This window comes from Giraffa tippelskirchi, chromosome X (assembly GCF_054371585.1).
Source record: "Giraffa tippelskirchi isolate mGirTip1 chromosome X, T2T-mGirTip1v1.2.pri, whole genome shotgun sequence".
NCBI lineage: Eukaryota > Metazoa > Chordata > Mammalia > Artiodactyla > Giraffidae > Giraffa > Giraffa tippelskirchi.
The window spans coordinates 77,490,249-77,504,546 of record NC_137289.1 but is presented as its reverse complement, the minus strand read 5'-3'; the positions used below and the strand labels follow the sequence as shown (position 1 = coordinate 77,504,546).

At 34.0% G+C, this 14,298-nt stretch overlaps 1 protein-coding gene across 6 annotated transcripts in view; it reads right to left on the bottom strand.

Moving 5' to 3' along the window:
* Positions 1-2,597: 2,597 nt before the first annotated feature.
* HDX (highly divergent homeobox) overlaps positions 2,598-14,298 on the bottom strand; it is a 238,643-nt gene continuing 226,942 nt past the window's right edge. For 4 of the 6 annotated variants that reach the window (XR_014076006.1, XM_081566547.1, XM_081566550.1 and 1 more), the window contains 2 exons: positions 11,725-11,847; positions 6,840-7,170 (listed from right to left, as the gene is read on the bottom strand). Coding sequence is in view for 5 of the 6 variants with exons in the window: in XM_081566547.1 (XP_081422673.1) it covers positions 7,045-7,170; positions 11,725-11,847 (249 nt within the window). In the remaining variant the exon portion in view is untranslated. Of the gene's footprint in view, positions 2,880-2,922; positions 3,596-6,839; positions 7,171-11,724; positions 11,848-14,298 lie in introns of those variants that run through there. The other 2 variants (XM_081566549.1, XM_081566548.1) reach the window with 2 other exon arrangements.

Below are 14,298 nucleotides of genomic sequence, written 5' to 3'. Positions count from 1 at the left end.
TACAGAACTAGAACAAAAAAATTCACAATTTTTATGGGTAATCAAGAAACCCTGAATAGCCAAAGCAATCTTAAGAAGGAAAAACAGCTGCTGGAATCAACTTTCCTGACTTTAGATTATACTACAAAGTTGTAGTCATCAAGACAGTTTGGTACTGTCACAAAACCAGAAATACAGACAAACAGAAAAAGACAGAAAGCCCAGAGAGAAACACATGCACCCATGGGCATGTTATCTGTGACAAAAGAGGCAGGAATCACAAACGCCAGAAACTATAAAGCTCTTAGAGGACAACATAGGCAGTATACTCTTGGATGTAAATCACAGAAAGTTCCTCTTTGATCCACCTCCTAGAGCAATGGAAATAAAAACAAACATAAACAAGTGGGACCTAATTTACCTTAAAAGCTTTGTACAGCAAATGAAATAATAAATAAGATGATAAAACAACCATCAGAATGGGAAAAAATAATTGCAAATGAAGCAACTGACAAAGGGTTAATCTCTAAAATATATAAGCAACTCATACAGTTCAATATCAGAAAAACAAATACTCCAATCAAAAAAAGACAGAAGACCTAAATAGATATTTGTCAAAAGAAGACATACTGGTGGCCAATAAACACATGAAAAGATGCTCAATATTGCTCATTATTAGAGAAATACAAATCAAAACTACAATGAGATATCACCTCACACCAATTGGAATGGCCATCATCAAAAAAAAAAAAAAAAACAACTACAAACAATGAATACTGGAGAGGATGTGGAGAAAAGGGAACCCTCTTGCACTGTTGGTGGGAATGTAAATTGATATAGCCACTCTAGAGGACAGCATGGAGATTACTTAATGCCTTGATCTCTTTCATCCAATATTACAAAAAATGCAGCTGATTAGGCTAATGTTGTTATGATATAGCAACCTTTTAGACTATCTTACCCTTGTCATGGATGATTCCATTTTATACCAAATTATTCCCAATAAATTACTACAAATTAACTTCCAACAGAGGCATAGGAAGTGGGTAGGAATGGACAGGAGTAACTTCCCATCATCCATTATTTTATACTATTTAAGCAACATATATGGTTGACTATATCCACCCACATCTTCTCCTGGGGTGACTTCTCCTGCACTGTGACTACTATTGAACTACAAGACAAGATTTGAAAATGGTGGTCCTATAGCAGAGAGATTTCCCTTTTGTATAAACTAACTCATCTGAATGGAGATCAAACCTGTGACCTGCGTCTCAGAACTGTGAGCTATCTAACTTAAGCTAACAAGAGGAAGTACTTGATTATGATAGTTTTGGCATTTGTATACATCGTATTATATGATAAAATGGAGATATAAATATTGATTATTTCACAAAAAGATCCGGAACTGGTAACATTTTCCAAATTTCCAAACTGGTTGAAACAGAACAATATAATAAAAGGAAACAGTCTTATTCTTTAGAGAATAATTGGAATTACAATCTAACTGACTTCAAAAAAAATTAGTGCTCCAGGTACATAATGGTGTACCCATAAGGTGTACCTCATAAGATATGAGGCCTTTCATACCTAAAATGATTTTATTTTTCAAGATTAGAATAGATTACTAGTATAGACGATAAAAACATTGCTTAGGTAGAAGCATTAAGAAGAAGTACCTTGTAATTTGCATCCAAAATATAGCTACTTTATTATCTTGAAAGTAAAGAAATAGTATCATTTTTTATAAATCTAAGGTTAAAAAGTATATAGTATTTATGTAAAGCAGATACTTGTTAATTCTCTAGAGTAAATGCATTTTCATTAGTAGCAGGTTTGCTTTTTCTTGTATAAATTTAAAAAAAATCCCCTCATCACCTGGGAAAATGCTTTCAATAAATTGTTAAAAAAAGCAGGACTCATAACTGTACAATCAGTACAATCCCAGTATTGCTGGATATATGTAATATGCAGAATAAATGACTGGAATTAGATATACTATTATGTTAACAATGATTATTATTGGGGGGTGGAATTGCATGTGTTCTTTCTTAAAATTAATTAATTTATTTTAATTGGAGGATAATCACTTTACAATATTGTGATAGTTTTTTCCATGCTTTTCTTTTATCTGTATTTTCTAAAATGTCTACAATGAACATGTATTATCTTTATAATATGATATAAACAAGAAATATAAAAAACTAGTCTTGAAGTATTTGAAAAGCTTCATTCAATTTTATAGACATACTCAACCATTGACTTGTTTTTTAAATATATTTGTAATGATTCCCATTCATTTTTATAAAATCAAAGGATTTCACAACCTTAAGCCAATGTTTTTGCAGATATGAGAAAGACTTGGGTCATTTGAAGAGCCTTCAAGCATTCTTGAAAATGTATCAACTGGGAAAGAAAACTGCTGATGTGCTATTTGAAGCTCCTCCCTTGCCCTCCCCCATTTGATAACATGAAAAGTTTTAACTGGCATAAGACTTTAACCAAAAAAGTATGGGTGTATTTCATCCAAATTAAAAGCATATCCAACCAGTGTCAAAGAGAGCTAGAAGTTCAATGCAACATTGCCACTTAAAAAGAATGTTGTAAAAATAGCATTCTTTGTTTAAACTGTGGTTATTTATTTGCTGGCTTTATCATTTGAATATACTATCATCGACAAATTTATTGTCTATTATTGAATATTCACTGTATTCCACTGGTGTTGGAGTAATTCTCTGTTATGTAAAGTCAATTAAGGATGATACACATGTCAGCTAGGAAATCATCCAAATTTCCATTTGAGCATGCCATGTTCTCCTTTCTCTGCCTCCAAATATCTTATTATTCTCTTCTTTTTTAGTCTTTTTATCAGAACTTTATTTTGGGGAAGAAAAATTTATCTGTAGAAAAATAAACATTGAAAGAAAGAGATGTTTCTATTAGTTGGAAATCATTTATTGCCTCTATAAAAGTTTAAATAAAAACTCTACAAAAAGTTCACATTACTGTCTGATATGGTTTTAACATGATAGTATGTTTCAGAGGTAGTGCCAGTAAAATGGGAAACAAGATACTGAAAGAAATTAACAAGTTAATGCAAAATAAAATTTCAATGTCAAACAATATATACTCAGTATACTTAAATGGAGCAATCATAATATATATCCATGAAAATATCACTTTATTCTCTTTTATCCCTCAGCAAATATGTTCTTAATAAAGGTTTGTTTGGGGTAACGGTATGTTGACTGTAGGCTCACAAGTTAGTAGCCTCCTCCATTTTAACACCACAGAGCATAGCTTGGTGAAGAGCATGATACAGTGCTGTCTGCCAAGGATAATACCAGCTTCAAAGATAAAACTTTTTATTCATCATTTAGACATAACGGTACTAAGAACTCCCTTAAAGAGCTAATCTATCAGAATTTGGCATTTTTCAGATGTGAATGAAAATATAATATTTGTAAAAAAAAGAAAAAAGCAATATTCCTTGTATACTATCATTGCAATATGGAGGAAGGAAGGAGTTTTCAGAATTCTTCTTAAATATGATCATAAGCTATCAGGCCAAGATGAAGGAACTATTCCTTGGAAATGGGCTGATTACTTCTTCTTCCTTAAAAAGGTGAAACAAAATCAATCTTAGAGCCTAGAATTATTTTAAATATACTACCTATGTTTTCTCATACAAACTTACATACTGCTGATTATGAAAGTGCCTTAAAATAGACGTTACTGTCTGGAGAAATTACCTGTTGGACATCTTTTGAGGTCTTCGTAATATACAGAGCACAGGATGTGACTGGACTGTGGCCTTTTCTTCCCCAACAATAACATTTCTATCACAAGATTTCAATGGTAGTACAAAAGTCCTGCTGTTGATAACTGATCTTACAACAAAATATCCCTAAGTTCCATGAAAAGGCCAATTTTCTTCTAATGTTTTCCTTGCATGTGCTAGTTTTCCTATTTTCCAGGGTAACTGTAGTTCTCATTTTCTTGGGACTAATTTTAGCTTTGTTGAAATGAGAAAGGTTACTTTAGGTTATTTTTTAAAAATATACGCTTTGAAAAGTGCTCCTAGCTACACATTTCCTGTTTAGAAACCGGTTGGCTATCCTAAGCCAGGGCTTCCCTGGTGGTTCATTAGTAAAGAACCAACCTTCTAATGCAGGAGACATGGGTTTGAAAAGATCTCCTGGGTCAGAAAGATCCACTGGAGAAAGAAATGGCAACCCACTCCAGTATTATTGTCTGGGAAATCCCATGGACAGAGGAGCCTGGTGGGCTATAGTCCATGGGGTTGCAAAAGAGTTGGACATGAGTTAGCAACTAAATAACAACAATCCTAATCCAACAGCAGACATCAAAGGGTAGTGAACAGAAAAAAAGAAAGCTGTTTTCTTTTTTTTCATTTTTGGGCCTTTGTCTTTGTGAGAGGTAGTATGGCTTCAGATAGGTTGTTCTTCATTATGGTTTCAAAGCCCTAAAGAAAGAAACACAAATTGTTTTCTCCTCCTACTCATGAAGATGTTCACAAGGCAGCCCATAAACTGATATTTTTCTGCTCTGAATTGTCTCAAAACATTCCAATCTATACGTGTGACAATACATTTCTTCATAATAGATCTTAATATTTAACATTGGAATGTTTTTCAAAATCTATGGTATATAATTTCATCCTGTCAATGTTGTTTTTCTGGATACAATCTATTTCCTTTGGTTCCTGCTACAGAAAATGCTGAAGCACAAATGTCAATACAAAAGGATTCCAAAGTGTACTGTTATGATCTATGTAGTTTCTTTTTTAATGTAAGTTTAAACAGGGACAAGGGAATCATCTATGCTTCCTCCCGAAGTTATAGGCTAGGATTCTTTCCAGAAATCATACCTAGCAAAAATCCTTAAATCCATTAAAATTTCAACTTCCATAATTTTTATTTATATTCCTGAAAAAGTGAAAATAAACCGTTTATTCTTAAGTTTACAGCTTGTTGAGTAGTAGAAATCTAATGTCCCTATTGTAGGAGTTCAATGAATATTTTTTGATTTATTGAGTAGTTGCCAAGGTGTGACAAGTTTAATCCATAGAGTTGAAAGATGTATGAGAGAATCACCTATTTTTACTTTGTAGCAAGAACTAAATAATAAGGGGTTTAAATTGAAGCAAGAAAAATCAGTCTAAAGATAACCTCAACAACTAGTAAAAAGTCCTAAGGGAGACTTGAAGGCTTTGAATTTGTTCATGTTACCTTAAGAAATGGTTTCTAAGTTTGCTGTATATAGTAGGGGCTTTTTATCTCATAGGGGAATTAATGTGACTGATAAATTTAAACTTAGTATCCCAGGTTCTGTTACTCAGCCCTCTTTTCTCTGAATGGAATTTGACTTGTCAACAAGGTACACTAAACATTGTTTAAAAAGAACTATATGGCTCTCAGCTAAAAGGGAACATACCTAACAACTGAAATATTTCTAACAAAGAACCATAATAGTAGAATGGCAGCAGTACTAGATCAAACAAATAGCTGACAAAGTGAAAGATTATCAATGAACCTTAGTTATTTGTGTGGGGGCGAGGGCATTTCAAGATCAAAGACATCTGTGACTGCCTTTCTGTATTCATAAGTTGGCAACTGTGAATTCCAAGATCAAAACTGGCTTTACTTACAAATTACAAAAATATCTGACACAGAAACTTGATGGCCAAAAGCACCATCTAGCTACTTCATTAATATTTTAGGTATAGATATCAATTTAACCATATGATACAATTCCACACTGCCAACTCACAAATATGTGATATTGTGTGCACAGGGAGAAACTGGCATTTTCCCTTCTATGGGTCTTGGTAATGCCGTCTGGTACCCTGGAAGGGAAGGTCTGCAAAAAATTGTGTGGTGCCATCTGGTACCTACTAATAGAACAACTGGGTAGCATGCCCATTTTAGGAGTGTACTCATAGAATAGTATTCAGGAAATTCAGAGAACTGTGATTCACAAACAAAGTGGTATAATTCTTTTGGGTATTATCCTTGGCTGATAACTCTGTACAAGCCTTACATGGAAATGAGGTAAATTTGGTGGCAAATCTCAGTGACTAGATTAAAAAAAAGAAAACTCAGTGGCTTACCTTGACTTTCTGTTTCATAAAATCTAAGAACTGAAAAAATATTATGACGATGGTGATAAACTTATAATACTTGTGCAACATTTCATCTAACTTAGTTATACAAATTTAGTAGCAGAATGTGAATCTTATCAATATTTGTCACTTGCAGCAATAAACAGTTCCCATTAAGATGAATTTTTTACAACAGTTTGTTTCTATACACTTAATAATTTATTTGACTTAATGTTGGTTAAATTATTTTTCCATAATGCTTTTCCTCTTCCCCCAAAATATTTGGGTTAATAATGGAAGAATATCAATATTTTGCAATTATATACTAGTAGTCACTTCAATTTTCAATCATTAACTTAAGTCAAACTCTCACAAGAGTTTAAAAATGAACCCCGAGATTTATCTAGGTTAAAACGTTTTTAATGTTTTGTTTTCAATTTTCAGTCTACTTTCCTGAGTAAAAGTGTATATGGATGACAGGAAAAGGAGAGAGGAAGAAAGATGTAATGGTTACAAAAACAAGACTAGTCAAGCTTCAGTAACTTGATAAGCTATGTTGAAATATCTTTTTGTGTCTCTGGCCAAAACTATTACTGAAACTAAGATTCATCTATAAAACTAAAAAAAAAAAGACCTTTCAGAAATTAGGCATTATACATTTCATAGCTAAACTGCTCAAAATTAAATACATTTTCCTCCAGCGTTCCATCAGTTTGGAAAAAAACTCAAACAATGCTTTTAAATTTTATATACATTTTTTTTGTACCATCTGTACTATTTTGCATCACAGTCATTATATCTCATTCATCCTTCACAGAATACACTGTTTCAACAATATATTTTTCCAACTAAAGAAATTCGGGGCAGCACAATGTGCATCTTGAAATGCACACCTGTTGGGTAGCCAAAAGTCTGTATCATATATCCCTCCCCCACCCCAATCACAAACTGTCTGAGGCATTTTTCTCTGATAAAGAAGACATACTGAATGAGGTATCATCAGGCTCCGGCGAGGCATGATTGAAATCCATCTCTTCTAATTCAGGAGGTAAATCTGACAGCAATGCCTAAGTCAGAAAAATCAATTTTTTTCAATTAGTATTTGGACATATTTTTCCAACTTTATAGTTGTGGTCCTTTCACATTGATTTATTCTTACAGATTTAAAGAAAGGAACATTTCTCTCTCAGAACCTTATACAACATCTTATCTAAGAGAAAAACTCTTCAATACTATTAAGGAAGTAATAAAATACTAGATCTTGAGAGTGTGGATTATGTAGAGTGCAACCTTGGACAAACAGGGAATAAAGAGAGAAATGAGTAACTACTCTGAACCAAATGCTCTGAAGTGTCTGAGAAAAGTGATTTTCACACCAGTTTTGAGTGTTCACTGATCACTGCTAAAGGACTTTAAAAAAATGCATTCCTTATTAAAAGACCCCTGCCTGGTTATGTTGTCCTTCACACTAAAATACATTTCACAAGGCTATTTTGTACTTTAGTGGGAGAAATAATTAAGCAATTAGGGGAAAAGTTCAGCTATTCTATTTTAGACAAAATTTTAGCATTTTAAAAGTCCAGGTGATTTTTTTTCTTTCCTTAGGCTATGGTCATATCACAGATGGCCAAGCATTCACAAAGGCTCTGCTGAACCAGTGAATTTGGCTGTGTAAAGATGTTTCTAGAGGACTGTTCATCTCTCCTCTGGAGTAATTAGAATAAGGCAAGAGCCATGAACTAAGCTTTGCCATGATGTAATTGTTCCACCTGGAGTTGCAGAACATGCATTCATACTAGAGAAATAAATAATTAATCAAATTTTATCTGGCTGGTAGTGCTGACGCCCATTTGACCATCAGAAATGGCAAACTAAATGAATGATTTTCTGCTCCCAATACTAAAAATAATGTAACATATCTCAGAAATTTTTAGACAGCATTAATTGTAGTGTTAGCTTTGGGTGCAATAGTAAAAAAAAAAAAAAAGATCAAGGAACAGGAACAAATGCAGGTTTGCCTCTACCTAAATAATGAACAGAAAGACAGGGCATGCTAGAGAACACATGAAATCCACTGTTGAAATAATACAGTACTCTTCTATTCTCTTTATTAAAAAAATGACAGCTATAAATCCTATAGTTTTTTGTTTTAGAGCAAAGAGGAAAGATTAGAACTTTCCGTCAGGCTGCAAAAGAAAGGCTAACTCCTGTATGTACAAAAATTTATTTATTTTCTGCTATTAAATGGTTCATGAACTTCTTGGTGAAACTGAGAGTACTGTTTACAAAGCAGTTACCTAAAGGTACTACATGCTTTCTAAGGTTTCTAGGTTGCAGTAATAGGACACAGAACCATCTTCTTCTAGGTCAGTTGTTTACCACTAACTCAGTATAGTACAACAAAGCCTTTGCTGACAATGGTTGATCATAGTTTATGAGAAATACATCACTGGATTTATTTCACTTTGCAAGTGCAAAGAAGCCATATTATAGAGGGCAAAGTGTTCCAATGAACAAAGCTTAGAGTACTGGAGAGTCATGTAGGTGAGCAGACTTAACGACATTTAAATTCTAGTGGGGAGACCTTCAAATCAAAGAAGCACTACTATTTCTTTGTCATTGCATTTAATGTAGTTGCCTGACTAAAATCAGTACAGTATGAAATAGGAAAACTTTAATATCTGAGGTAGAACGAGGCACTATTAATGCATGAGGTCCATTTAAAAATATTCCTTTTCGATATCTTTCTGGATTACAACACTGGCACCCTGAACAAATCTTCAGATTTTGTCAGTTGCTAGAACTGTCTTTTTCATAGACTAAAGTGAACACAATGAACTTGCTTCACTCCAGGTTCTCTACCAGTCAGAGTGTGACCTACTGCCATTCTTCCCAAGAGATGATAGCATTTCCCAATAAAATAGAATCACATAGTGAATTATCAAGGGAAGAAAGACCACAACTAATGACTTAATACAGTGCTGACAACATTATTTTTATTTTAAAATGGCTACTGGTTTGGATAATCTAATATTCAGTCAGACATTATCATATATTTTCAAATCTTGGACTGCTTAATTGGGGCAAAATATTCTGTGGACCACTCATCTCACTCAACATACCCAAATCAAGATCAACAGAAAAACAGGATTTTTAAATGAGAAACCAATGACACAATGATTCTCTTTTATTAGGCAGAATAAAAATCAAGTCCTTCCAGAAATAAACCTTTAAGCATTTCATAGAGTAAAAATCAGTAATTTAAGAGATGACTTGGGTAACTTTTGTGTTGGTATCTTCTATATTTTTAGACCATATTTGGAGATCCATTATACTCAATCTCAACTACAAAAATCAGCATTTTCTACTTGGCTGCTGATTATATAGGCTATGATTTTCAGTGCAATTTTTGTATAACTATCTCTTTTCCCCCTCTAGCCAATGTTTTGTCCATATCTTAGTTCATCCGCCTTTTTTCAGAGGAAAAGTGGAAGAAAAGGGCAAAAGTAAAATATACAATAGGTACTTTTCTTATTTTTTTAGTGGTTTTGGGGAAAGAATAAAGCCAGGTTAGAATTAGAAAATAAAATGCAGATTGTGTGCTATTCCTAGATATAAAAAGTCATAGACAACTGTGAATAAGCTGACCACATAACTCTGAAATACAAACTATGCATGACTTTTGGGACTAGGACCACACTCCAAATTACTCCCATATTGGACCTAACTCTACTTTTTCTTTTTTTTAATATTAAGTTAATTAAAAATTACAGTTCTTTGGGGACCATGTTCAAGACTATCATCTTATTCATTTAAAATCTGTATTTTAGGTTCCTAAAAAACAAATACATTTTCAATATGCCATAGAATATGCTTAGCTCACATAGTAAACCAAAATGCTTAAATAAAACTGGCAAAGATGACTGGTAACTACTATCTTGGGTTGTTTGTGTATGTACAGCATGGGGGGAGCACAGTTAGTGAAATTGGACACATAATGTACACGCTGGATTAAGCCTCATGAGTAAATTATAGCTTAAACTTTGTGGTTCGGTACTTTGATGAAATATATAAAGACTTTTTCCTTATTAAAAACAGGAGAATTATGGGATGCTAAGACTAATCTTTTTCCTTGGACATGACTGGAATAGGCTACATACGTCTTGCTTGGAGATAAGGAATAAATGTTTGTATTTTAGCTGAATAGAAACCACTGAGACTGCTTCCTAATTAAGGCTTACCTGTGTAATCCACTACTTACATTGAATTTATCTGATAATCAGGAATCAACATGGTAGTGTACAACTCAGAGGCATATTTGGTATCATTTAGTATTAAATATAGGAGAAGGCAATGGCACCCCACTCCAGTACTCTTGCCTGGAAAATCCCATGGACGGAGGGGCCTAGTAGGCTGCAGTCCATGGGGTCGTTAAGAGTTGGACACGACTGAGCGACTTCACTTTCCCTTTTCACTTTCATACATTGGAGAAGGAAATGGCAACCCATTCCAGTGTTCTTGCCTGGAGAATCCCAGGGATGGGGGAGCCTGGTGGGCTGCCGTCTATGGGGTCGCACAGAGTCGGACACGACTGAAGTGATTTAGCAGTTTAGCAGTATTAAATATAACCTCTAATATAATTCTATATTCCTTTTTTTTTTTTTTTTTTTAGGCTACCTTGGTGGCTCAGATGGTAAAGAATCTGCCTGCAATACAGGAGACCCGAGTTTGATCCCAGGGTTGGGAAAATCCCCTGGAGTAGGAAACGGCACCCCACTCCAGTATTCTTGCCTGGAAAATCTCAAGTAGAGAGGAGCCTGGCAAGCTATATTTCACAGGGTTGCAAACAGTCAGACACGACTGAGCGACACTAACATATTCTGTTTGAGCAAGATTAATATATTATTACACAAATTTTAACAGAAAAAGTGAGGCAGAAAATGTAATTTTGGAAGAATTTGCAAAAAAAAAAAAATCCACAGTGACAAACAGAAGACATTTCATTTCATCTTTGGGGTAGTGGAATCAAACACTATAGTTAAACTGGGAAAAGTAAATGCTGCACTGTGGTTACAAAGAATTTCACAAAGAAATTTCAATTTTTTTAGTGATGTGCAACATATCATGAAATAGAAGGTATTCAAACACCTGTGAACTTTTATAGGGGCTGGAAGTAACTGAAATCCAGAAAAGGGGCAAATACCTCATTTCATTCATTCATAGGAGGTCCCAAAATATGTGCCTCTCCAGTTAGTGTAACCCCATCTTTACAACTGTTTTGAAAATTTCTTTAAAATTAATTACATGCAATAATATGTACAAGATAGAGAATAAAGTCAATAATTATATTTTAAAAATTTTAAATGTTTTCCCTACTTAATACTGGCTTGGAATTAACAAAGTATGTTAATCAATTATTTTGATTTTCCACTAAAGCAGTACACAAAATCTGAGTATTTATTCCCAAGAAAGCTATACTAACAAGTCGGGAAGTAACAAATCCCTCCTTGATGACAAGCAGGAATGAGGTATAAAAATGAAAACAATATGAAGAACCCAAGTGTGACTTGCCACTTTTCAACATTATATATTACAATATACTATTCTCTTCTGTCACTTACCTGCTGTTGTTCCTTATTGTCAGCTTTTATAGCTAGTATCAAGCTTCTTACAAATGTCTGAAGTTTAAAATTTTTTTGCTTCTGAATCTCTAGCTCATTTTCAATGAATCTGACTTCTTCATTCTGAAGGAGAAAGCATCAAATAATAAATTACTCTGTGCAAACCTAGGACTACACATGTTTGATGCACAATAAAACTTTTAAAAAGCAATCAAATTAGAGGGACAATAAAAAGATAAAGTTTTAGCATAAAGGATTCTAAAGCACAGAAGTAAATTATCCTATTACTCAAAGGCTGCCTTTTAAGCAAATCACCAACAGAAAATAATCTGCAAGTTCAAAAATCAATCAAATAAATTCCGGTAAGAGAAAAATCAAGAAACAGTTCCCTTCTTGGAAAGACTCATCCTACATTAAACTTAATTAGCATTTAGATTAGGATTAAGAATAGACAGAGCCCAATTTACCTCAAGTAAAGAGCAATAGCAGATGCAGTAATGCTGAACGTATCATTCACAAAGTCAAACACTGAGAACTAAGAAGGTTATTATTTTGTAACAAAGAGGAACTGAAATTTTTCATAAGACTATCAAATAGTTTGCTGAGCCCCCCACCCTTATATAAGAGTCAGTTATTCAGAAAATATCTACAAATTTACAATGATTTGAAACAGTCTCTCTTCACTATTTTTCCTAGTTGTGTAGGAAAAGAACAATAAACTAGGTTTGGGAGGATTTTTGTGACAGATCTACTGATAATTGTGTAAACTTGGGCAGGACAATTAACCTGTGATTGTATATACTCGTCAATAAAATGGATATAATACTAGCAATTTTTGGCAATTCTAGCTTGAGGGTTATAAGGGTCAAATAAGATAATGGCCATAAAATAGCTCTACATAGATTTACTATTTAAGCTACAGAAGTTAAGAACGTGTGATACTGGAGAAAGTGTGGACATATAGATCAATGAACAGAATAGAGAGTTCAGAAATATATTTTATATATGTATATATATGTACACACACATACACATTTGGTTGACTTTTGATGAAGATGCTGAGGTAATTCAATGCACAAAGAATAATCTTTCAACATTTCAAAAAAGAGTGGTTGAAAACTTGTAAATCCATACCCCTCCAAAAATGATTATCAAACCTCAACTCACATAATATACAAAATTTAGTAAGAAATGGATCATAGACCTAAACATAAAACCAAAAACTATAAAACTTCTAGAGGAAAACTGAGGAGAAGCTCTCTATGTCCTTGGGTTAGGCAAAAACTTTTCAATAGGACACAAAAATCATGAAACTTAAAAGAAATTATTCATTAAAAAGAGAGAAATCCCACATCATTGCTTTTCAAAAGACACTGTTAAGAAAATAAAAATACAAGCTATATATTAGGAAAAAAATTGTAAATCACATATCTGATAAAGGACTTGCATTCAGGATGCATAAAGAGCTCTTCTAGCACAAATATAGGACCGCCAATAGAATAAAAAGCAGGTGAAATATTTGAACATACGATTTATCAAAGAAGATATGAGAGTGACCAACAAACACTTGAAAAATGCTTGATATTGTTTGTCATAAAGGAAATGCAAATTAAAACCACAGTGAGATGCTACCACCAACATACTGTTGTTGTTGATGTTCAGTCACTCAGTCTTGTCTGACTCATTGTGACCCCATGGACTGCAGCATGCCAGGCTTCCCTGCCCTTCATCATCTCCTGGAGTTTGCTCAAAATCGTGTCCTTTGAGTCGGGGATGCTATCCAACTATCTCATCCTCTGTCATCCCCTTTTCCTCCTGCCTTCAATCTTTCCCAGCATGATGATTTCCCAGCATCAGGCCAACGTATTGGAGCTTCAGCTTCAGCATCAGTCCTTCAATGAATATTCAGGGTTAATTTCCTTTAAGATTGACTGGTTTGATCTCCTTGCTGTCCAAGGGACTCTCAAGAGTCTTCTCCAGCATCACAGTTCAAAAGCATGACTTCTTCGGCATTCTTCTTTATGGTACAACTCACATCCATCCATGACTACTGCAAAAACTATAGCTTTGACTAGATGGACCTTCATTGGCAAAGTGATGCCTCTGCTTTTTAATACCCTGTCTAGGATTGTCATAGCTTTTCTTCTAAGGAGCAAGCATCTTTTATTTTTACGGCTTTAGTCACCATCTTAAGTGATTTTTGAGCCCAAGAAAATAAAGTCTGTCACTGTTTCCATTGTTTTCCCATCTATTTGCCATGAAGTGATGGGACTGGGTGCCGTAATCTTAGTTTTTGAATGTTGAGTTTTAAGCCAGATTTTTCACTCTCCTCTTTCACCTTCATCAAGAGACTCTTTAGATCCTCTTTGCTTTCTGCTATTAGGGTGGTGTCATCTGCACATGTGAAGGTATTACTATTTCTCCTGGCAATCTTGACTCCAGTTGTGCTTCATCCAGCCCTGTATTTTGCATGATATACTCTGCATATAAGTTAAATAAGCAGAGTGATAATTACATCCTTGACATACTCCTTTCCTAATTTTGAACCAGTCCATTGTTCCATGTTCGGTTTTA